This window comes from Pseudophryne corroboree, chromosome 6 (assembly GCF_028390025.1).
Source record: "Pseudophryne corroboree isolate aPseCor3 chromosome 6, aPseCor3.hap2, whole genome shotgun sequence".
NCBI classification, from domain to species: domain Eukaryota; kingdom Metazoa; phylum Chordata; class Amphibia; order Anura; family Myobatrachidae; genus Pseudophryne; species Pseudophryne corroboree.
This window is the reverse complement of record NC_086449.1, coordinates 104,357,120-104,380,725: the sequence shown is the minus strand read 5'-3', so window position 1 is coordinate 104,380,725 and position 23,606 is coordinate 104,357,120. Positions and strand designations below refer to the sequence as shown.

At 49.7% G+C, this 23,606-nt stretch overlaps 1 protein-coding gene across 1 annotated transcript in view; it reads right to left on the bottom strand.

The window, feature by feature from the left end:
- The window catches only part of LOC134934383 (adhesion G protein-coupled receptor E3-like), a 535,434-nt gene that overhangs the window by 226,227 nt on the left and 285,601 nt on the right, over positions 1 to 23,606 (bottom strand). Inside the window, exons 5-6 of the mRNA XM_063929832.1 lie at positions 21,248 to 21,382; positions 8,118 to 8,210 (exon numbers count right to left, since the gene is read on the bottom strand). Coding sequence (XP_063785902.1) covers positions 8,118 to 8,210; positions 21,248 to 21,382 — 228 coding nt within the window. The remainder of the gene's footprint in view (positions 1 to 8,117; positions 8,211 to 21,247; positions 21,383 to 23,606) is intronic.

The following is a 23,606-nucleotide window of genomic DNA, read 5'->3' as shown; positions in this document are numbered from 1 at the left end:
CTGAACAGTAGGATCAGAGGATAATCTAGAATAAACAGCAGTATCGTTAAGTTGCCGATACACTTCTGTTTTGTAATCAGTGACATCCTGTATCACTATGCCACCCCCCTTGTCAGCAGGGCGCACGGTGATATCCGTATAAGATGCCAAATTCCTTAAAGCCAAAACATTTTTACAAAGAGGTTACAGTAATAAGATGTTAGAACAAGGATTAAGAGCATTATCTGATCCAAAAGTTCCTGTTTCTAAAATACTGAAGCAGAAAACTGATGAGGCCATGATTTGCGTGACCAATTTTACTACTTCTAGCAATAAGATTACTACTACAGCTAAACGCATTTGGCCCATCATATAGTCAGATTCTGATCTATCTAGTCTTTCCACTAGTCACTATTTACCATGTTATAAAAGGGGTAGAAATATCCAAGACATGGTAGTACACTGATATTTCTCAATTCCCTTCATCTACTACGGAGTCGTTTTTGTCCAGAAAACCCGGTAATTATAAATGTACGGGTTACACAACCTGTTTGTATCTTGAGGTTGGTGATTACATGGTACACCCACATTCTGGCAAAAAGTGTTAACCTGTATGAGTAGATATGTCCTCTATTATATACGCTGTCCTTGTGGTCTCTATTATATAGGGAAGACCACTTGTCAATTTAAGGAGCGTATGACTCAGCATAGGAGCGCTATTAAACAGATCCTTGAAGGGAAAACTATTGACCAACCGGTTGCCAAGCATTTTAAATTTTTAAAAACATAATTAAACTTCATTGCGTTATAAAATGATTGATCAGGTTGCTTTCTCCAAGTGGGGCGGTGATAGAGGTAAAGCCCTGTATCAACTTGAGGCACGGTGGATCCATCGTTTAAATACGGTGGCACCGCATGGCCTCAATGAAACGTTGTCTTTTGCATGCTTTTTATAGATTCATTAGGCTGCTTTTAGCTTTGTATTTGTTTAACAGTTTTGTGCTTCTTATGCCAACACTATATGCTCCAGTAACAGCAATTTGTTTAATCTTTTTTACAGCTCTACTTCCTCTGCTTGTGTTTACATTGTTGTTATGGTGATGGCTGCACAGTTACCGTGTTACGTCATCAGCTGGACAGGCTTGTCCATTGGTGATGACGTTTCCGGATGTTCCTCCCCGGGGCTCCGTGGACCTGCACAGGTGGTGTTCTCTCGAATGTATAAAGGTGAGATTTTGTACTTTTTTTGTTGCTTTTGACAAAGGTTTTAATATACCGAAACGTTAAGCCTGAGCATGGAGTGATCTCCATTCTTATAACTTTCAAGTCCGTGAGTGCCGCCTGATGTCGGGTTTATATAATATTCTCTAAATACACTACTAAGGGTTGGGTATTTGGACCGGCGGTTCACAATGCCAACAACGAGATCCCGGCTGTTACATGGATGGCGGGGTGAGGGTGCAACGAAGCCCCTTGCTGCGCTTGCCACAGGTTCTATTCCTGCTCTATGGGTGTTGTTGACACCCACGAGTGAGAATAGTCCCTGTTGGTCGGCATGCTGACCGGTGGGATTTTCAGATGCCAGGATCCCAGCATCAGTATTGTGACCAGCGGTCACATAACCGCATCCCCTACTAAATTTTCACTACTATACAGAAGTGGCACCCCGCAAACCCCCCTGCCCCCACTACCGGCATCTAATTACTGGGAATTGCCAGCAGCTGCATGGTCAGTGCAGCAGCCGGCCCCCGCACCTCCCCGCTGCTAGCATTTAATTACCGGAGGCTGGTCGCCTGCACTTCCCCGCCACTGGCATATAATTACCAGAGGCTGGTCACCCTTGTTATTTGTTATCAGGGATGGCCGGCTTAAGCATAGCCAGTGCAGCAGCACCCCCACCCCGCACCTCTCCGCCAGCACCTTTGTTACCAAAAAAAAAAGTTTTTTCAGAGTTTGATGGATGTCACAATTTCTACATCCCCTGGGGAGTGTAGAAATTGTGACATTTAAGGGATGATGAATAAACCCCCTGATCTTTTTTAAAAATATACTGTATCTATGAAGCCTGTAGAACAAGTTGGGACAAAACATCATGTCTCCGGTGGCTTGATAGGTCCATGTAAAAGATGTTCTCTGAGTAAACATTTATGTACTCCTGTAAAAGATCTCAAAAAAGTTTTTTGTTTATAAATTTCTTGAAGATAGCCGAAGCATTACAAAGACCGAATGACATGACCAGACACTGACAGTGGCCAGCCTAGTTGTAAAAAGGCCTTTCATCTCCTTATCTGCTACAAATTAGTAGAGATGAGCAGGTTTGGTTTCCTGAGACCGAACACACCCCCCCCACCCCCACCCCCTCGAACTTCACGCTCTGAGCCTGGATCAGAGTCCGGCTCAGGACTTCCCGCCAGACTCAGAAACCCGATCGAGGCAAAACGTCGTCATCCCACTGTCTGATTCTCGCGGGCTTTGGATCCCGTATAAATAGCCGCGCGTCACCGCCATTTTCACTCCGGACTTGGAGAGTGAGGGAGACAGACCTCTGTGTGTCTGTGGATGGTAGCGTCGGGTGGGGTTAGTGTGTGCTCTGTAGGGGTGCTGCTGCAGTCACTGTGGTGTACCGGTGCTGTGTTAGGGGTGCTCTCCTGGCTGTCACTGGTGTTTCGTGTGCTGTTATGGCCGTGTGCTGCTGCTGTACATGGGTGTTGCTGTCCTGGCTGTCACTGTGTTGTACAGGGGGCAAAAGCACTGTCCTCCTGTCTGCTATAAAAATTCAGGGGTGCCATTTTTAAAAATTAAAAGCACACTGCTCCTGTATGCTGTCAAATATAGGGGTGCTGATGTCTTAACAACATTATACTGGCCCTGTCAAATATAGGGGTGCAGTGAAAATAAATGTACACCTGCCTTGTCTTGTATGCTGTAACATTACAGGGATGTAGTGAAAACACAGGGGTGCTGGCACTTTCCGCGTTTACGATATCTAGGCCTGACCTTCACAACACTGTATGGGAAGAGGAGGCTCCTACCACCATTTGCACGCCCCCTGCAAGTACTGGGAGGAGCACCACCAGTCCAGCTGCTGATATTGAGATTGAGGATGTCACTGTAGAAGTACACCAGAATGAGGAGGATATGGGTGTAGCTGGTGCTGCGGAGGAAGTTGACGATGAGGATTCTGATGGTGATGTGGTTTGTTTGAATAAGGCACCAGTGGAAACAGTTGTTGTCCATGGGATGAAAAATCCCATCGTCATGCCTGGGCAAAATACCAAAAAAGCCACCTCTTCAGTGTGGAATTATTTCTCTACAAATCCGGACAACAGGTGTCAAGCCATCTGTTGCCTTTGTCAATCCATAATAAGTAGGGGTAAGGATGTTAACCACCTTATACGTCACCTGTATAAGTCATTGTCAAGTTCAGAAACTTTGGGTAACAGCGTAAGCAGTCCACTGACACCTAAATTGTGGTTTTTTGAATAGTATTTCTCTGTGAGAATGAGGATGTAAACACTGAAGGGGGGTGATCTGATGATGAGAACGACATCTTGCCACTGTAGAGCCAGTTTGTGCAAGGAGAGATTAATTGCTTCTTTTTTGGTGGGGGCCAGTGGTGCAAGTAGAAATATTTTCTTATGGATACTGAGTGATGAAAATGGGCGTGGTCATGTGTTGTGATGGGGTGTGGCCACATGCTGCTAGTGGGAGTGGCTACATGACACTAGCGGCGTGGCCACATGACAGACCCTTTTTTGGGAGATTCTGGAGGCAAGGCTAAAAATATATAGTGATAACTCCAGTATAATAGAAATATATAGCAATGCCCCCAATTTAACAATATATAGTAATGCCTCCATTATAACAGGGAAATACAGCCGCTTTCGCACTCCCAGTAACCCTGGCAAAGTGGGTGGAGCCGTCATGCTGCCAAGCACCATGGTCTTGTTGCTTTGTGGCACATTATAATTGTGGCAATTGCAAAGTGTGTGGCAGGTGGTACTGCGTACACCCTGCCAAATTCTTAAGGGTACTCCGTACCCGAGCCTACCCGCATACTTGCACCACTGGTGGGGGCCCAAACAAAGCAATAATTTCAGCCACAGTCATATGGCAGACCCTGTCGCCGAATTGATTGGTTTGATAAAGTGTGCATGTCCTGTTTATACAACATAAGGGTGGGTGGGAGGATACAGGGACAATTCCATCGTGCACCTCTTTTTTTCTTTGCGTTATGTGCTCTTTGGGACCTAGTATTTAAAACTGCCATCCTGTCTGCCACTGCAGTGCCACTCCTAGATGGGCCAGGTGTTTGTGCCACACACTTGTGTCGCTTAGCTTAGTCATCCAGCGACCTCGGTGCAACCTTTAGGCCTAAAAACAATATTGTGAGGTGTTCAGAAGAGACTGGAAATGAATGTTATTAAGGTTAATAATACAGCAGAATCAAAATTACCCCCAAATCCTGTGATTTTAGCTGTTTTTATGTTTTTTCAAAAATCACCCAGATCCAAAACCAAAACCCGAAAGGGAGGTTTTGGCAAAACCAATCCAGATCCAAAACACAAGCAGGGATCAAGATGCAAAACCAAAACACGAGAAGTGCCCGCCGCACATCTCTACAAATTAGGTTATATGAAGCTCTGAGGTCTAGCTTTGTTATAATATAAGCCCCCTTATTCATCTGAAAAGCTCAGAATTTGCAGGCGACGGTCATTTTTTATAGTGATTGCATTAAGGCTATGATAATCAATACTGGCAGATGCATCATCGCTTAGAAAGTGATAAAGTGGAGAGTGAAAAAGTACCAGCCAATCAGCTCCTTACTGACATTTTTCAAACACAGCCTGTGGCATGGCAGTTAAGAGCTGATTGGCTTGCACTTATCCACTCTCCATTTTATCACTTTCCAAGCGATGATGCATCTAACATAGGGGCAGATGTATTAACCTAGAGAAGGCATAAGGAAGTGATAAACCAGTGATATGTGCAAGGTGATAAATGCACCAACCAATCAGCTCCTAACTGTTAATTTACCTATTAGACCTGATTGGCTGATTCGTTTATCACCTTGCACATATCACTGGTTTATCACTTCCTTATGCCTTCTCCAGGTTAATACATCTGACCCATTATGTCTTAATCAGGCTTGCCTACCCTCCTGCATTCAGCGGGAGGCTCCCGATATTTCAATGAGCCTCCCGCTGCCCAGCACACATTGCCAGCCCTCCCGGTTTTTAAGAGCTCCAACCTGAAAATCCGGACTGCGCATGCGCGAGTCCGGCAATGCGGGTGGGGGTAGGCTGCAAGGGAAAGGTCATGGCCGGCCACCGCACCGCGGGTTTGTGGGTAGCGGTGGCCGTCTTGTGCAGTATGGAGCCGAGCTGTCTGAGCGGCAGGAGCAGTGTCTGGGGACTAATGAGAGCGGAACAGCTGCCTACTCACCGAAGCTCATACTGTAGCCAGACAGCCAGGGCTCTGCATCGCTGTGGCTGGCCCCGCCCATCACACTCACACACTGCATGTAACAGGCCAGCTTTCCTCTTCCTGGTTCCTGCATGTGCCTGCCCTGATCTGCCTCCCCCCACCTCACTGTCTATGGGCCGCATCCCTGCTCTTCACAGGAGGCAGCAACAAAAGCCAGGTGGGTGCTGTCTGTACTGGGGGTTATATGGAAGGGTGGGGGCCTGTGTATCGTGTAGAGTGCTACTGGGTGTAATATGGGGGGGAGGGGGCTGTGTAAAATGTAGTGTAATCATAGGTGTGCGCACAGGCACCCCCTAATGTCTGGCACCCCGATCTCACATGCCTGATGCAGAAATCGCAGAGCAAGCTGATTACTGTCCCCTCTGCGCTGCACCCTGTCAGGACTGTATTACTGACCGGACGCCTGGGTTAATCAAGGGTGCCTCTGCCACCGGCTTTCAAACTCCCAGCTCCACCTCCATGTACAAAAACAGCGTGATGTGATGTGATTACGTCATGCTGCTCGTGCGCACACCCGCCACATGCCCACCTCTCTCCTTCCTTCCTATGCCAGCGCCAGCCACTGATGAGGAGCAGCATGCAGCCAGCTTTCCTCTTAGGAAGACCAATTCAATACTGGCAGGCGGTCGGCAGCAACATTGACACGTCACTCGTTTTTCCATCAGCAGCAGTACTAGTCTGCGACTGTCAGTCAGGGCCGGTTCTTGGCCTTGTGGCGCCCCGGGCAAAGTATAGGGGCGTGGCTTCAAATGGGGCGTGGTCAGTTACGCCCCCATTTATGCCCCCTGTAGCGACGCTGAAAGAAAAAATAAAATAAAAAAAAAGTATACTTACCATCCCCGTTCCTGATCCAGACCGCTGCAGACCTCCTCCGCCGGCGGCGCCGCTCTTCTCCTCTCCTCTCCTCGATCTATGGGAGAGACGTTATTACGTCTCTCCCATAGAACAGCATAGACACTAGAGGTCAATTATGACCCCTAGTGTCTGTGCCACTATGCTGTGCGGTGCGCGATGACGTCATCGCGCACCGCACAGAAAAGGTCCTCTACATGAAGGGAAACTAGACCGTAGCGTCTAGTTTCCCTTCATGGAGAGGACCTTTGCTGTGCGGTGCGCGATGACGTCATCGTGCACCGCACAACTAAGGTCCTCTCAATGAAGGGAAACTAGACGCTACGCGTCTGGTTCCCTTCAAAGCGAGGGGGCACAGCGGGGCACTGCGGGGGGCACAGTGGCGGATCTTGCCCTGGTGCGGCGCCCTCCGGATGGCGCCGCCCCGGGCAAAAGTACCGCTTGCCCGTGGCAAGATCCGCCACTGCTGTCAATGTCAGTAAGTGACTGACTTGTAAATAAGCTGCTGCAGCTTGCAGAGGAAAGTGAGGGGGAGTCAGACCAGGCTATGGAGGAGCAGTGTAATTGCAGTGAGTGCCATCAGGGGTGTTTGTTTGGTGCACACCACAACATCTGACAATGTATCTGCTTTAATAGGATTGGTACAAGGGTGGATATTTTATATTGCGTTGACCATCAATAGATGGTGCTATACACGGCCAAAAGGCGGTGCTAGACACACCCCTCCGACGGTGCACCCCCTAATAAAATGTGCTGCGCACGCCTATGAGGGTAATGTGCTGCTTGGTGTAATATGGGGGGGGGCTGTGTATAGTGCTACTGGGTGTAATATGGAGGGGAGGGGGCTGTGTAAAATGTAGTGTAATGTGCTGCTGGGTGTAATATGGGGGGGCTGTGTACAGTGCTACTGGGTTTAATATGGGCGGGGCTGTGTAAAATGTAGTGTAATGTGTTGCTGGGTGTAAGATGGAGGGGCTGTGTATAGTGCTACTGGGTGTAATATGGGGGGAGGGGGCTGTGTAAAATGTAGTGTAATGTGCTGCTGGGTGTAATATGGGGGGCTGTGTATAGTGCTACTGGGTGTAATACGGGGGGGGGGGCTGTGTAAAATGTAGTGTAACGTGCTTCTGGGTGTAAGATGGAGGGGCTGTGTATAGCGTAGAGTGCTACTCAGACTTGCCTACCCTCCCGCATTCAGCGGGAGGCTCCCAGTTTTGACCTCAACCTCCTGCTGCCCTACAAATCTGCCCGGTTCTCCTGTTTTTTAAACTATTTTATTGAGACTATGCGGACTGCGCATCCGCCAGTTGGGAAGTACCGTGGGCCGGGCCTGGATATTGATTTATTGCTGGCCACCGCGGGGTTATCGTGCGCCAGGGACGTGCAGTCAGGGGAGGCAGTGCCTCCCCTGTCATTAATTATTAAAATAATACAAAGAACATACTTATGACACATATATTTTATGTTATAAGTATGAACTTTAGCCTTTGCATTATTTTAATAATTTTGTACCTACTAAAAAACATTTCTAAACATGTTTTGGAGGCACCGTTCTCGGTGCCTCCCACTGTCAGTGATACAGGTCCGGAAGCGGGGGGCGGGGCCAGCCACAGGGCAGTCATATCCCATTACAAAAAAACACTAGAAGCGGCACCTCTAGCATTGCCGCTTTCACAGGGGCGTGCTGACAGCAAGCACATGCAGGCACGCCCCTGTCACTGAGTCCCATGTGATTGGCCTGTGGGCGATTCCGGGGCGTGCAGCAACTATTATGTTTAGACTAGAGAACATTTACATACCTGCCCGTCCCCCAGTAGCTGCTGCCAAGTTTAGTCCGACCCGAGAGGGAGGAGGGGCAGCAATTCCCTCTCCTCTGCAGTCTGCACTGTGTCATGCTGCGTGTGACAGCAGGCTGGCGCTCCCCGCTGAAAGCCTCCTCTCCCCCTCCCATCCTGTGACAATGCAGTAACTGATCGTATAGAGGGGGCGGGGCTACACGGATGGAGGGGCGGAGCTACACGGGTGGAGGGGGTGGAGCTACATGGGACCATCAGACTGCAGCCACAGAGGAGGACATGCTGCTCCAGATCCTGCCAGCCAGGGAGAATACTGTAAGTGAGAAAGTGTGTGTGTGTGTGTGTGCGCATTAAGGGAAAGCTGCGCTACTGTTGGGGCGTTACGCGTAGGCAGCGCTATTACGTGTAAGCAGCTCTACTACTGGGGCGTTACATGTAAGCTGTGCTACTACTGGGCCGTTATGGGAAAGCTGCGCTACTGTTGGTGCGTTACATGTAAGCAGCGCTATTACTGGGGCGTTACGTGTAAGCAGCTCTACTATTAGGGCGTTACGTGTAAGCTGCGCTACTACTGGGGCGTTACGTGTAAGCTGCGCTACTACAGGGGCGTTATGTGTAAGCCATACTTGCCTACCTGACCCTCTCCATGAGGGAGAAAATGCTCTGTTCCTGGAATTTCCAGGTAATGTATGATTGCCATCCCCTGTGGTGAAACGCCTTTCCTATCAATTAACTAGCTCACCACAGGTGATGGCAATCATACATTACCAGGAAAGTCCAGGAACAGAGCATTTTCTCCCTCATGGAGAGGGTCAGGTAGGCAAGTATGGTGTAAGCTGCGCTACTACTGGGGCGTTGTGTAAGCTGCGCTACTACTGGAGCGTTGCATGTAAGCTGCGATACTACTGGGGCGTTATGTGTAAGCTGCGCTACTACTGGGTTCATAACATGTAAGCGGCGCTAATACTGGGGCGTTACAGGAAAGCTGCGCTACTGTTGGGGCATTACGTGTAAATAGCGCTATTACTGGGGCGTTGCGTGTAAGCAGCGCTACTACTGTGGGCGTTACGTGTAAGCTGCGTTACTACTTGGGCGTTATGGGTAAGCTGCGCTACTGCTGGGGCATTACGTGTAAGCAGCGCTACTACTGGGGCATTACGTGTAAGCTGCGTTACTACTGGGGCGTTACCTGGAAGCTGCGCTACTACTGGGGCATTACGTGGAAGCTGCGCAACTACTGGGGTGTTACGTTTAAGCTGAGTTACTACTAGGGCATATGTGTAAGCTGCGCTACTACTGGGGCGTTACGTATAAGCTGCGCTACTACTGGGGCATTACATGTAAGCTGCGCTACTGTTGGGGCGTTACGTGTAAGCAGCGCTATTACTGGGGCGTTACGTGTAAGCAGCTCTACTATTAGGGCGTTACATGTAAGCTGCGCTACTACTGGGGCGTTACATGTAAGCTACGCTACTACTGGGTTCATTACATGTAAGCGGCGCTAATACTGGGGCGTTACAGGAAAGCTGTGCTACTGTTGGGGCATTATGTGTAAATAGCGCTATTACTGGGCGTTGCGTGTAAACAGTGCTACTACTGTGGGCGTTACGTGTAAGCTGCGTTACTACTGGGGCGTTATGGGTAAGCTGCGCTACTGCTGGGGCATTACGTGTAAGCAGCGCTACTACTGGGGAATTATGTGTAAGCTGAGTTACTACTAGGGCATTACGTGGAAGCTGCGCTACTACTGGGGCATTACGTGGAAGCTGCGCTACTACTGGGGCATTACGTGGAAGCTGCGCTACTACTGGGGCATTACGTTTAAGCTGAGTTACTACTAGGGCATAAGTGTAAGCTGCGCTACTACTGGGGCGTCACGTATAAGCTGCGCTACTACTGGGGCGTTACGTATAAGCTGCGCTACTACTGGGGCGTTATGTGTAAGCTGCGCTACTACTGGGTTCGTTACGTGTAAGCTGCGCTATTACTGTGGCGTTACGTGTAAGCTGTGCTACTACTGGGGTCATTATGTGTAAGCGGCGCTACTACTGGGGTTATGTGTAAGCGGTGCTACAACTGGGGTGTTATGTGTAAGCAGTGCCACTACTGGGGTGTTTAAAATGGGGGTACAATTGAGTGGCCATGCCCCTTCCCTGAGAGACCACATCCCTTTTTCGACACGCGCTGTCCCTTTGTAAAGTATGGGAGGGGAAAATTTATAGTTTGCAGGGGGGCGCCGAACAACCTAGCACCAGCCCTGTGTGACACGTTACGTCACACGGTCAGTGAGAGGAGCCGTAAAGCCAGAAGTGAGGTGCGCTGCTGTCCAGAGAGGTTACAAGAGAATACAAGTTGGTGAGTTACTGTCTGGGAGGGTTGCGGTGGGGAAGGGGTGGCCGCGACATTCACTTGCTGTGACATTTAGCCGCTACAGTGCGGAAGGGGGAGGTGAAGACAATGAGATGCGGTAGGATCCTGCTAAGCTTAGGTTTTTTGTGGTGCTGTTACAGCAGTGTGCCTCCCAGCGAGAGTCTAGATGCAAAGCTGTACTTACCCCACTGTGTTTTCTAAGGGGGGGGGGGGGCACAAGGGGGGAGCGTTTTAGACATGGTTGCTTGCATCTCCCCTGTGTGCCACTGCTGTCATGCAGAACATGATAAAGCATACTAAGGCTGCCCTAACGTTAGTCAAACCCTTAAAAAAACAACTTTTTTTGTTTATTTAAATACAGTGTTTCTGTTTATTTCTCACAATACCAAGATACAAATGTGGTTATAGCTATCCATAATAATTAATCTATGCTGCTTAATAGTGTTGTCTGTACAAATACCCACCAGGAGTCAAATACTTTGATTTAACTTTAGTGGCGTGGAGGGAGACAGGGCAGTACGCTGGCGTGGACGGAGACAGGGAAGGATGGTGGCATAGAAGGAGACTGTTACGCACACCAGTGCTAACAGGAGTATACCGGTGTATGAACAGAGAGGGAAGCGAAGCAAACGAACTCACAGACAGTATAACATAACATACACAGGAGGTGATGGAATAACTAATAAACACAAAGTGAACGGAGAAGCCCAAAGGCTCAGGAATTGGGTGTCTCCCTAGTGTCAGGAATGCTCAGATGGAATAGAGCGGACAATGAAGCGAGGTGTAGTGATTTAACATGTGGAGCACCTGAAATGATGTTGCTAAGAGCAACAGAAAAAAACCCCAAAGGGTTACCAACGGGTGTGGGAATAAACTCCTTGGTCAGAGATAGAAATATAGACACAAGGAGAGTATCCACAATCCTAACCCCCACTTGCAGGGCACAGGTTCAGCTTACTGCCACTAAACTGACACCCTGACGCCCTGCACAGTGAGGGAGGATTAAGCAAGCAGGTCTGAGAGTACAGCCGCAAACCTGCTGGGTTCACAGAATAGCAAAAGAACCCCAGCAGGTCAAACAACTGACTCCAGTCTTACTGCTAGGTCCGGATTGGTAGAATGAAGTACCGAATCCCAAGGCCTATTCGCAGTAAGCAACAAGTAAATACAAAGTCACACAGTACTAGCTAACTCTCTGGAACTGACTAACAAACAAAGATTCAGCAGCATTTGCCTAGCCTGAGAGGATGGTTTATATAGCAGGTGCTGTCCACGCCCCACTCAGACCTCACAGACTGTGAGCACAAAACCAGCGCCGGATTCCCTGCCGTGCACAGAGCCTGTAACCACTACACAGTAAAAACCCGGACCGGAGTATCAGCTGCGCTCAGGTTACTTCGCTAACACTTGCCTCCCGGTTGCCATGGCGATGTGGCAGCACAGAGCAGGAGATCCTAACAGTACCCCCCCTCTGACGAGGGGTCAAAGAACCCCTACCACCGGGTTTATCGGGGAACTGCGAGAAGAAAGAGCGTATCAGTCTGGGGGCATGAAGATCACAACTGCGCACCCACGACCGCTCCTCCGGGCCATACCCCTTCCAGTGCACCAAAAATGACAGCCGACCCCGAACCATCTTGGAGTCAAGAACCCTTTCAACCACAAACTCCCTCTGACCCCGTATCAGAAGAGGAGAAGGTCTTCCACTGGAAGAAGGATTATTAACCGCCAGTTTTAAAAGGGAACAATTAAATGTTTTATTGATACCCAATGAACGGGGCAGATCTAACTGAAATGCCACCGGATTGATAACCCTGGTGATCTTATAAGGGCCGATGAACCGGAGACCTAACTTATGAGATGGCTGTCTCAACTTCAAATTCTTGGTGGACAACCAGACGAAGTCTCCTAATTTGAAGCTGCAGGGTCTTCTCCGCTTATCAAAAACCCTTGTGGTCACTAATGACACAGACACAAGGGCTTTCTTCACTTTCCTCCAAATACCCCTAAGGACCGAAACAACAGAGGAACCACCAGGCGTGGAATCCAGGGGGTCAAAAGAATTGGCCTTAGGATGATGCCCATACACACAAAGGAAGGGAGAGATCCCTGTAGCAGAGTGAGCCGCGTTTTTATAGGCAAACTCCGCCATGGACAGATGAGCAACCCAGTCAGTCTGACACTTGGAGACATAACACCTGAGGAACTGCTCCAAGGACTGGTTCACCCTTTCAGTCTGCCCATTAGACTGTGGATGGTAGCCTGACGACAAGCTCACAGAAATCTGGAGATCAGAACAAAATGCCCTCCAGAATTTGGCCACAAACTGGGATCCACGGTCAGAGACCACATCAAGTGGTAACCCGTGGAGGCGCACAACATGCTGCATAAATAACTCAGACAGGCGTCTGGCCGATGGCAACCCAACCAGTGGAACGAAATGCGCCATCTTCGAAAACCTGTCAACGACAACCCAAATGGCTGTCATCCCCGAGGATTTGGGCAAGTCCACCACAAAATCCATGGAAATGTGGGTCCATGGCTTAGACGGAATAGTGAGTGGATGTAATGGGCCGACAGGAACCCCTCTAGGAGTTTTATTTCGGGCACAAACGTCACATGCCCGAACCCACTGATCCACATCCCTAGCCACCGAGGGCCACCACACCGCCCTAGACAGCAACTCCCGAGTTCTGGCAATACCCGGATGCCTTGCCGACCTCTTGGCATGGAATTCCAGGAACACTCGCTGTCTTAACCTAGGAGGCACAAACAAGAGACCTACCGGAAGGTCTGGAGGAGCCTGCTCCTGTGCTCTAAGGACTAATGACAAGAGGTCCTGGGTAATGCCCACTTTAATACATGATGGGGACACAATGGGCAATGGCTCCTCGTGGTCTCTTGAACTGGAGCAAAACTCCGCGAGAGCGCATCAGCCTTGATGTTTTTTGACCCAGGGCGATATGTTATCAAAAAATTAAAGCAAGCAAAAAACAAAGCCCATCGTGCCTGCCTGGCATTGAGCCACTTCGCTGACTCTAAATATGCCAGATTCTTATGGTCGGTGAGAATTGAGACCACAAACTTAGCCCCCTCAAGCCAGTGTCTCCACTCCCCGAGTGCATCCTTTATAGCCAACAATTCTCGGTTACCCACATCATAATTCATCTCGGCAGACGAAAATTTACGGGAAAAGTAAGCACAGGGATGAAGGCGATTATCAGACACCCCCATCTGAGAGAGCACTGCCCCAATACCTATCTCAGAGGCATCCACTTCTACCACAAAAGGACGCTCTGGATCTGGGTGTCGCAGCACCTTGGCCGAGACAAATGCCCTTTTGAGACGGGCAAAGGCCGCTTTGGCCTCACAAGACCAGTGAGCAACATCCGCCCCTTTCTTAGTGAGTGCCACCAAGGGGGCCACTATAGACGAAAATCCAGCGATAAACCGTCTATAAAAATTTGCAAAGCCCAGAAAACGTTGAAGCGCCTTCAAACTAGTGGGCTGCACCCAATCCAGGACTGCCTGTACCTTTAAAACCCTCCATTTGGAAACCTTCTGAGGAGATAATATACTCTAGAAATGCGATTTGCTGGACTTCAAACTCGCACTTCTCCAGCTTCGCCCCAAGCTGGTCGTCTCTGAGTTTCTGGAGGACTAAGCGTATATGCTTCCGATGTTCCTCCAGGGAATGAGAGAAGATTAGGATGTCATCTAAGTATACAACTAAGAATCTATCCAAATATTCCCTGAGCACATCGTTCATGAATTCCTGGAAGACTGCCGGGGCATTAGAGAGCCCAAAAGGCATCACCAAATATTCATAATGCCCTGAGTGGGTATTAAAGGCAGTCTTCCATTCATCCCCCTCTCTTATTCGGATTAGATTGTAAGCACCGCGTAGGTCAATCTTAGAAAAAATGGTGGCAGTACGAAGCTGGTCAAACAAAACCGAAATGAGAGGCAGTGGGTACGAGGTTTTAATCGTGATACGGTTCAATTCCCTGAAGTCGATGCAGGGTCGCAACGAACCGTCCTTTTTACCCACGAAGAAGAACCCCGACCCAACTGGGGACTGTGAGGGTCTGATAAATCCCTTAGCCAAGTTCTCCTGAATGTACTCTGCCATAGCCTGAGTCTCAGGACGTGACAGGGAGTACAACCTACTCTTGGGAAGCTTAGCATCCGGCAACAAATCAATGGCACAGTCATAGGGGCGATGGGGAGGTAGTACCTCCGCAACTTTTTGGAGAACACATCCGCAAAATCTGCATAACATCCTGGCAATCCTGGCACACTTAGCTGCGAGAGCCTGACTGGAAGGCTCAAGCAACTCCTGAAACAATCACTACCCCAACTAAGAATCTCCCCAGAGACCCAGTCAAATTGAGGGTTATGGGCCCTTAACCAGGGTAACCCCAAAACCAATGGGGCAAAAGAATAGACAGTCACATAAAAAGACAAGTTTTCAGAGTGTGTGGCTCCAATAAACAAAGGAATTTGGCTGGTGCAGGAGGTAATTTTACCCTGGGACAATGGTTCCCCGTTTAACCCACAGATCTCAATCTCTGATACCAAAGGTACTGAGGGAACAGAGTGTTCCAGGGCGAATTGACGGTCCATGAAAACCCCATCGGCCCCACTGTCAACAAAGGCCTCAGTCTTGACAGTTTGACCGAGGATCTCCAAAGTCACCGGAATGAGAAAAGTCTGTTTGGGAAATTCTGACTTCTGGCCTGACAGGATATTTCCCATCACCCTCAGGCCCTGAAGTTTTCCGGTTTTTCTGGGCATGATACTACAACATGACCTTTATTCCCACAGTACAAACACAAACCCTGCTGTCTCCTCCGCGTCTTCTCACGCGAGGAGAGGCGGGTAGCCCCAATCTGCATAGGCTCCTCGGAATATTCCTCAGAGTCTGAGGTTCCCTTGGGAAAAAAGGAAACTGCGGTCTCCCTTTCAAGCCTACGCTCTCTCAGCCGTCTATCCACCCGGATGGATAACTGCATGAGCTGATCTAAGCTATCAGGCGAGGTCCTTTATCTGGTCAGAAAGACCCCTTCGGTACTGGTTTCTCAGGGCTGGGTCATTCCACTGGGTATCGTGAGCCAACCTCCGAAACTCCGTACTATAAACCTCAGCTGGCCGTCGCCCTTGCTTAAGGACCGTAATCTGAGCCTCGGCTGAAGTCATCTTGTCAGGGTCATCATACAAAATGCCCAGTGCCGTAAAACAAGCATCAACACTTTTAAGCGACGGACAGTCAGGCTGTAACCCATATGCCCAGACCTGTGGGTCTCCTTGTAGCAAGGAAATCACCATGCCCACCCGCTGAATCTCCGACCCAGAAGACTGGGGCCTAAGCCTGAAATATAGCTTACAGCTCTCCTTGAAACAAAAGAACTGCGAACGATCTCCAGAAAAACGATCCGGGAGATTTACTTTCGGCTCCTTAACCCCTGAACTTGCCGCTGCTGCTGCGGGAGCTCTGCTAGCGGCCTGCGGGGTGTTCATTTTAATGGACATCTCATTAAATTGTCGAGTCAGGACCTGCACCTGATCGACCACCTGTTGCAAAGTATTTTGAGGGGTATGCTCCATATTCCCACAAAATTTCAACAGGAGTAGGGCTGCTGAATATGTTACGCACACCAGTGCTAACAGGAGTATACCGGTGTATGAACAGAGAGGGAAGCGAAGCAAACAAACTCACAGACAGTATAACATAACATACACAGGAGGTGATGGAATAACTAATAAACACAAAGTGAACGGAGAAGCCCAAAGGCTCAAGAATTGGGTGTCTCCCTAGTGTCAGGAATGCTCAGATGGAATAGAGCGGACAATGAAGCGAGGTGTAGTGATTTAACATGTGGAGCACCTGAAATGATGTTGCTAAGAGCAACAGAAAAAAACCCCAAAGGGTTACCAACGGGTGTGGGAATAAACTCCTTGGTCAGAGATAGAAATATAGACACAAGGAGAGTATCCACAATCCTAACCCCCACTTGCAGGGCACAGGTTCAGCTTACTGACACCCGGACGCCCTGCACAGTGAGGGAGGATTAAGCAAGCAGGTCTGAGAGTACAGCCGCAAACCTGCTGGGTTCACAGAATAGCAAAAGAACCCCAGCAGGTCAAACAACTGACTCCAGTCTTACTGCTAGGTCCGGATTGGCAGAATGAAGTACCGAATCCCAAGGCCTATTCGCAGTAAGCAACAAGTAAATACAAAGTCACACAGTACTAGCTAACTCTCTGGAACTGACTAACAAACAAAGATTCAGCAGCATTTGCCTAGCCTGAGAGGATGGTTTATATAGCAGGTGCTGTCCACGCCCCACTCAGACCTCACAGATTGTGAGCACAAAACCAGCGCCGGATTCCCTGCCGTGCACAGAGCCTGTAACCACTACACAGTAAAAACCCGGACCGGAGTATCAGCTGCGCTCCGGTTACTTCGCTAACACTTGCCTCCCGGTTGCCATGGCGACGTGGCAGCACAGAGCAGGAGATCCTATCAGAGACAGGGCAGTATGCTGGCGTGGACGGAGACAGGGCAGTATGCTGGCGTGGACGGAGACAGGGCAGGATGGTGGCATAGAAGGAGACAGGGCAGTACACTGGCATGGAGGGAGACAGGGAAGGATGGTGGCATAGAAGGAGGCAGGGCAGGATGCTGGCATGAGGGAGACAGCGCAGCATGGTGGCGTAGAAGGAGACAGGGCAGGATGGTGGCATGGAGGGAGACAGGGCAGGATGGTGGTGTGAAAGGAGACAGGGCAGTATGGTGGTGTAGAAGGAGACAGGGCAGTATGGTGTAGAAAGACAGGGCAGGACGCTGGCGTGGAGGGAGACAGGGCAGGATGGTGGCACTGGAGGGAGATACGGCAGCATGGTGGCGTAGAAGGAGACAGGGCAGTACGCTGGCATGGACGGAGGCAGGGAAGGATGGTGGCATAGAAGGAGACAGGGCAGTACGCTGGCATAGAGGGAGACAGGGCAGGATGGTAGCATAGAAGGAGACAGGGCAGTACACTGGCATGGAGGGAGACAGGGAAGGATGGTGGCATAGTAGGAGACAGGGCAGTACACTGGCATGGAGGGAGACAGGGAAGGATGGTGGCATAGAAGGAGGCAGGGCAGGATGCTGGCATGAGGGAGACAGCGCAGCATGGTGGCGTAGAAGGAGACAGGGCAGGATGGTGGCATGGAGGGAGACAGGGCAGGATGCTGGCGTGGAGGGAGACAGGGAAGGATGGTGGCGTGGAGGGAGACAGGGAAGGATGGTGGCGTGGAGGGAGACAGGGAAGGATGGTGGCGTAGAAGGAGACAGGGCAGTACGCTGGCATGGAGGGAGACAGCGCAGCATGGTGGCGTAGAGGGAGACAGGGCAGGATGGCGGCATGGAGGGAGACAGGGCAGGATGGTGGCACTGGAGGGAGACACGGCAGCATGATGGCATAGGAGACAGGGCAGGACGCTGGCGTGGAGGGAGACAGGGCAGGATGGTGGCACTGGAGGGAGACAGGGCAGGTTGGTGGCGTAGAAGGAGACAGGGCAGGACACTGGCGTGGAGGGAGACAGGGAAGTATGGTGGCGTAGACGGAGACCGGGCTGGATGGTGGTGTGGAGGGAGACAGGGCAGGATGGTGGTGTGGAGGGAGACAGGGCAGGATGGTGGCGTGGAGGGAGACGGGGAAGGATGGTGGCACTGGAGGGAGATACGGCAGCATGGTGGCGTAGAAGAAGACAGGGCAGGACGCTGGCGTGGAGGGAGACGGGGAAGGATGGTGGCGTAAAAGGAGACAGGGAAGGATGGTGGCGCTGGAAGGAGACAGGGAAGGATGCTGATATGAAGGGAGACAGGGCAGGATGCTGGCGTGGAGGGAGACAGGGCAGGATGGTGGTGTGGAAGTAGACAGGGCAGGATGGTGGCACTGGAGGGAGACAAAGCAGGATGGTGGCAATGGAGGGAGACAGGGCAGGAAGGTGGCGGCCAATGGCTTGGGCAGAGGCCATTTGTGGTGGTGGTATTGGGCATCGGCTTGGGGGCAGTAGCAGGCTTTGGCTTGGCGGTGGTAGGGGTCATCGGCGGGACTCGGTGGACATTATGGCTGCAGTGCCTCACCAGTCACTGAGCTCACCGCACGCCACTGTCGTGCGCAGCTGGCAGGGAGGCTGTGTGCGTGGCGGCAGCAGCAGCAGAGTGCCCAGCAGTGAAGGCAGCGGAGACCTCAGCAGTGGCGACAGCGGAGACTCATTCAGTGGCGGCTGCAGAGACCTCATCACCAGTGGTGGCAGCAGCACAGAATGTAAGGTATCCAAAAAAGCCAGCCTGCGTCTTGGATGGGGTCCACGTGGCTGGGGTGGGGAGAGCAGGGCAGGGCTGAAGAAAATTAACAAAGTGGGTACTGAGTGATGGGTGCTGAGTGATTACATGTTATTGCATGTAATCATGTTATTGCTGCCCAAGCTGACTATCCCTCATCCTAGCGGGAGCGCTGACAGTATTATAGGAACAGGGACAGTGTTACAGGGATAGTGTCAGCATTATAGTATAGGGTCAGCGTTATAGGGTCAGAGTTATAGGAACTGGGTCAGCGTTATAGGGCCAGAGTCAGCGTTATAGGGCCAGAGTCAGCGTTATAGGGCCAGGGTCAGCGTTATACACACAGGCACAGAGTCACAGATCTGGGCTATTATAAAGGGGATGTGGGTAATTCAGACCTGATCATAGCAGCAAACTTGTTAGCAGTTGGGCAAAACCATGGGGGTCATTCCGAGCTGATCATAGCTGTGCAAAATTTTGCACAGCTACGATCATCTTTCCTGACATGTGGGGGGACGCCCTGCACGGGGGGCTAGTCCGCCCCGCATGTCAGTCCGGCCCCCCTCACAGAAGTGCAAAGGCATCGCACAGTGGCGATGCCTTTGCACTTCAGGAGTAACTCCCGGCCAGCGCAGCTTTAGCGAGCTGGCCGGGAGCTACTCCTCGCTCCCTGGCCTGCAGTGGCTGCGTATGACGTCACGCAGCCGCTGCGGCCCGCCCCCGTTCAGTCTGGCCATGCCTGCGTTTGCCGGACCGCGCCTACGAAACGGCAGCCAAACGTCGCCATTTCACCCCCTCCCACTGATTGATCACCTCTGCGAGGCGATCGCTGTTCTGTCACGGCCGTCGGCCGTGCCGCATGCGCACAAAGGCGCCAGCGCATGCGCAGCAGTAACCCGTTCACTCTGCTGCGTGAAAACGCAGCGAGCGAACAGGTCGGAATGACCCCCTATGTGCACTGCAGGTGTGGCAGATATAACATGTGCAGACAGTTACATTTGAGTGGGGTATTTTGTTTCTGTGCAGGGTAAATACTGGATGCTTTATTTTATCACTGCAATTTAGATTTCAGTTTGAACACACCCCACCCAAATGTAACTCTCTCTGCACATGTTATATCTGCCCCCCGTGCACTGCACATTGGGGGTCATTTCCGACCTGGTCGTAGCTGTGCTAAACTTAGCCCAGCTACGATCACTGACACAGACATGCGGGGGGACGCCCAGCACAGGGCTAGTACGCCCCGCATGTCTGGCCCGGCCCCATCGCGCAAGTACAAAAGCATCGCCCAGTGATGCTTTTGTACTTGAAGAGTAACTCCCAGCCAGCGCAGCTCCTGCAGCTGGCCGGGAGTTACTTGTCACTGCCAGAGTCGCAGCGGCTGCGTGTGACACCACGCAGCCACTGCTGCTCACCCCCCCCCCCCCCCCACGCATGGTCCGGCCACGCCTGCGTTGGCCAGACCGCACCCCTAAAACGGCAGCCAAACACCGCGGTGCTGCCCCCTCCCACCCAGCGACCGCCTCTGCCTATCAATCAGGCAGAGGCGATCGCTAGGCAATGATGCCCATCGGGCATGCATAGGCGCATTGCGGCACCAGCGCAGTTCTGACCCAATCGCTGCTGTGCGAAAACGCACAGCAGCGATCAGGTCGGAATGACCCCCATGGTTTTGCCCAACTGCTAACAAATTTGCTGCTACGATCAGGTCTGAATTACCCCCTATGAACAGTTACTCCATGTAACCTATATATAGGCTGTTATATATTAATTATATTATAATATCCCATTTGTTATGTATAAAGGTGAAATATATTGTAATGTATAAAACAATGTTATGTTATAATGCCTGTTTTTATAAATAAAGCTGGTCATACATTATACAATTATCTGACAGCTAATCTGCCAGATCTGGCTGGTTGGAATGAATATCTGGTAATGGATGGGGATGGATTAAGCCGTAAATCTACACTGACACAGTAAATAGGCCCCAACGTGTGTATACAACTTCCATGCAGAGCCGGATTAATAGCCACATGAGCCTGGAGCTGAAAATTTTCAAGGGCCTATACTGAGAAGGGGAGGAGCTGTGACCAGTGTTGTGTGGGTATGGCAACTTTGGCAAGAGCCATGTGGGTGTGTACACCCGTTACACTATGTGCCCCGCTGTCTCCCTAAATACATAAAAATTGGATAATTTTGTGAGAAAATGACAAAACAATTGTTTGGCCAGCTGTGCAGCTGGTCATCATCCTGCTGCCAGCACGATGGGCCTATTTTTATGTGGAGGCCTGGAGCTGGAGCTCCATCCGCCCCATTGTTAATCTGGCCCTGCTTCCATGTTCAGTAAAGAAATTATCACATACTGTATGATAATGAAGCACATCTGTACAGTTTGTGAGACAAAGAAAAATATCCCGCTTACCTACACACTCTTCATCCAGTTTGATTAGTGGTTGACATTCTGGTTTAGATTTGTTGCATAATCCATGAGCACAATAACAATTTCTCTGTCTACAAACGGCATGTGAAGGGCAATCCGTGTCATCTGCACATTTATCTATAGGGAGAGAAAAGTTACTTTTAGATAGAAACACTTTATGATTATATATATATATATATATATATATATATATATATATATATATATATATATATATATATATATATATATACAGGCAATAGACGCGGCACTCCTGGTGTCTGGATCAATAAGAACTCGTAATAGGCAGGTAGTGGTGAACAACGTTTCAATGACGTTTATTGTGTCATTTTCCTCAGGTCTAAAAAAACAGTGGTACATGTCTTACCTTATAAAGTGTGCAACACCCTGTGAATGCGGCTGGCGTTCGGCCTGCAGGACCCCGCCCGCCCTCTCCAGCGTACCGGAAGTGACGCTACGTTACGTCACTTCCCTCTATCGTGCTCCCCATCACCATAGTGACAGATAAACAATTACAAACGGCAGCTATAGATAACAATGCACATAGATTACCCAGCGGAATATCCTGCCAATCTAATGTAACACAGCATGACTCAATATGCCATATTAAACTGCTCAGACAGAAGATTATCATGTGGGTTATATTACATGCCACAGTCCACGGCTCTTTATAAGTGCCATGTTTGAACGCAATCAGAAACCACAGTGATGATACATTATGCAATCAGAAACCATAGTAATAATAGATTAATAAGATTAATGTCAAACATAACATGTTTAGAGAGATTGCTCATATGCCGATGGTACAATCAAGAAATGTCAATGAAGCCAAGGTAAATATGCACTACCCCTTGACCAATCTAAAGAAAACTATTATACCCATGGGATTCATTGAGTCCACGCGGAGAGACCGTATCTAAGTGGTAAATCCACCGTGCCTCAAGCCTCAAGAGCTTGGCCCCGCGGTCCCCCCCACGGATGGATGCTGGCACATGATCAATCATCCTATATTTAAGTGTGGTTAATGGATGCCGATGGGAAGCAAAGTGCCTGGCGACGGGCTGTTCGCTAGTGCCCTTAGTGATAGCCAATTTGATAGCAGACCTGTGGGCTGCCATACGTTCCTTGAACATGCATTGTGTTTTGCCTATGTATGACAGCCCACAGGGGCATATCAACTGGTACACAACAAAGCGGGAGGTGCATGTTAGTGTGTGCAGTATATACAATATTTTCCCAGAATGGGGATGCTGAAAGGTATCACCCGCAATCAAGAATCTACATGTTGTACAGGTACAGCGGATACAACCCCTATGCCTGCCACTAATAGAGGTGCTCGTAGTGTGGTATTTGGTGACATCTGTTTTCACCAAAATGTCCCTGATGTTCTTGTTACGTTTATAGCAGGACAACAGTTTGGTGTCAGCTAACCCTAACTCAGGGTCACTCTGTGTGATAGGCCATAATTGTTTGGATATCTGATTTATGCCTGTGCTAGCTGAATGATATTGCATCACCCATGGCATTATCGGATCCGAGTTAATAGATCTCTGTGATGGACTTATCAAAGTGGCTCTATCAATGTTTAGTGCTTTAGTTTTGGCCTCCTGTAACAACTGCATGGGATACCCACGCTCTCTAAATTGGACGATCATCGCATCCATTTGTGCACTAGCTGTTGCTGGGTCAGATGTAATGCGCCTAATGCGCAACAGTTGCGAAAAAGGTAGACCCCGTTTAAGGGGTTGAGGGTGAAAACTACTGTAATGTAGAACATTATTTTTGTCAGTCGGTTTACGATAGAGCGAAGTTATCAAGCGTCCATTCTCAATAGAGATTTGGACATCTAGGTAATTGATGACCTGATTGCTAATAGTGTATGTCAGCTTGATAGGATGTTGCTTGGCATTATGCCTATCAATAATCACCTCAAGTTGAGTCTGGGTGCCCTGCCAAATAAGTAGAAGGTCGTCAATGTAGCGGCAATAAAACAAAATGCAAGCCGCCACATCCTGATCCTCAAAAAATATCTGCTGTTCGATATCAAACATAAAGATGTTTGAATATGAAGGGGCCACAGAGGACCCCATGGCACACCCCTTACGTTGTACATAGATGTGCCCGTCATATAAGAAGACATTTTTTTGTAAAGTCATTCGTAACAATTGCATACAAAGCTGGAGGTCAGGGCCCTGGTATTCATCATGGTTCGCCAAAAAATTCTTAACAGAGGCCAAACCCATTTCATGTGGGATGACTGTATATAAATTCTGCACATCAATACTACATAGCAACACTGGTGTCTCAAACATGGGTAACTGCTGCAATTTATGTAATAGGG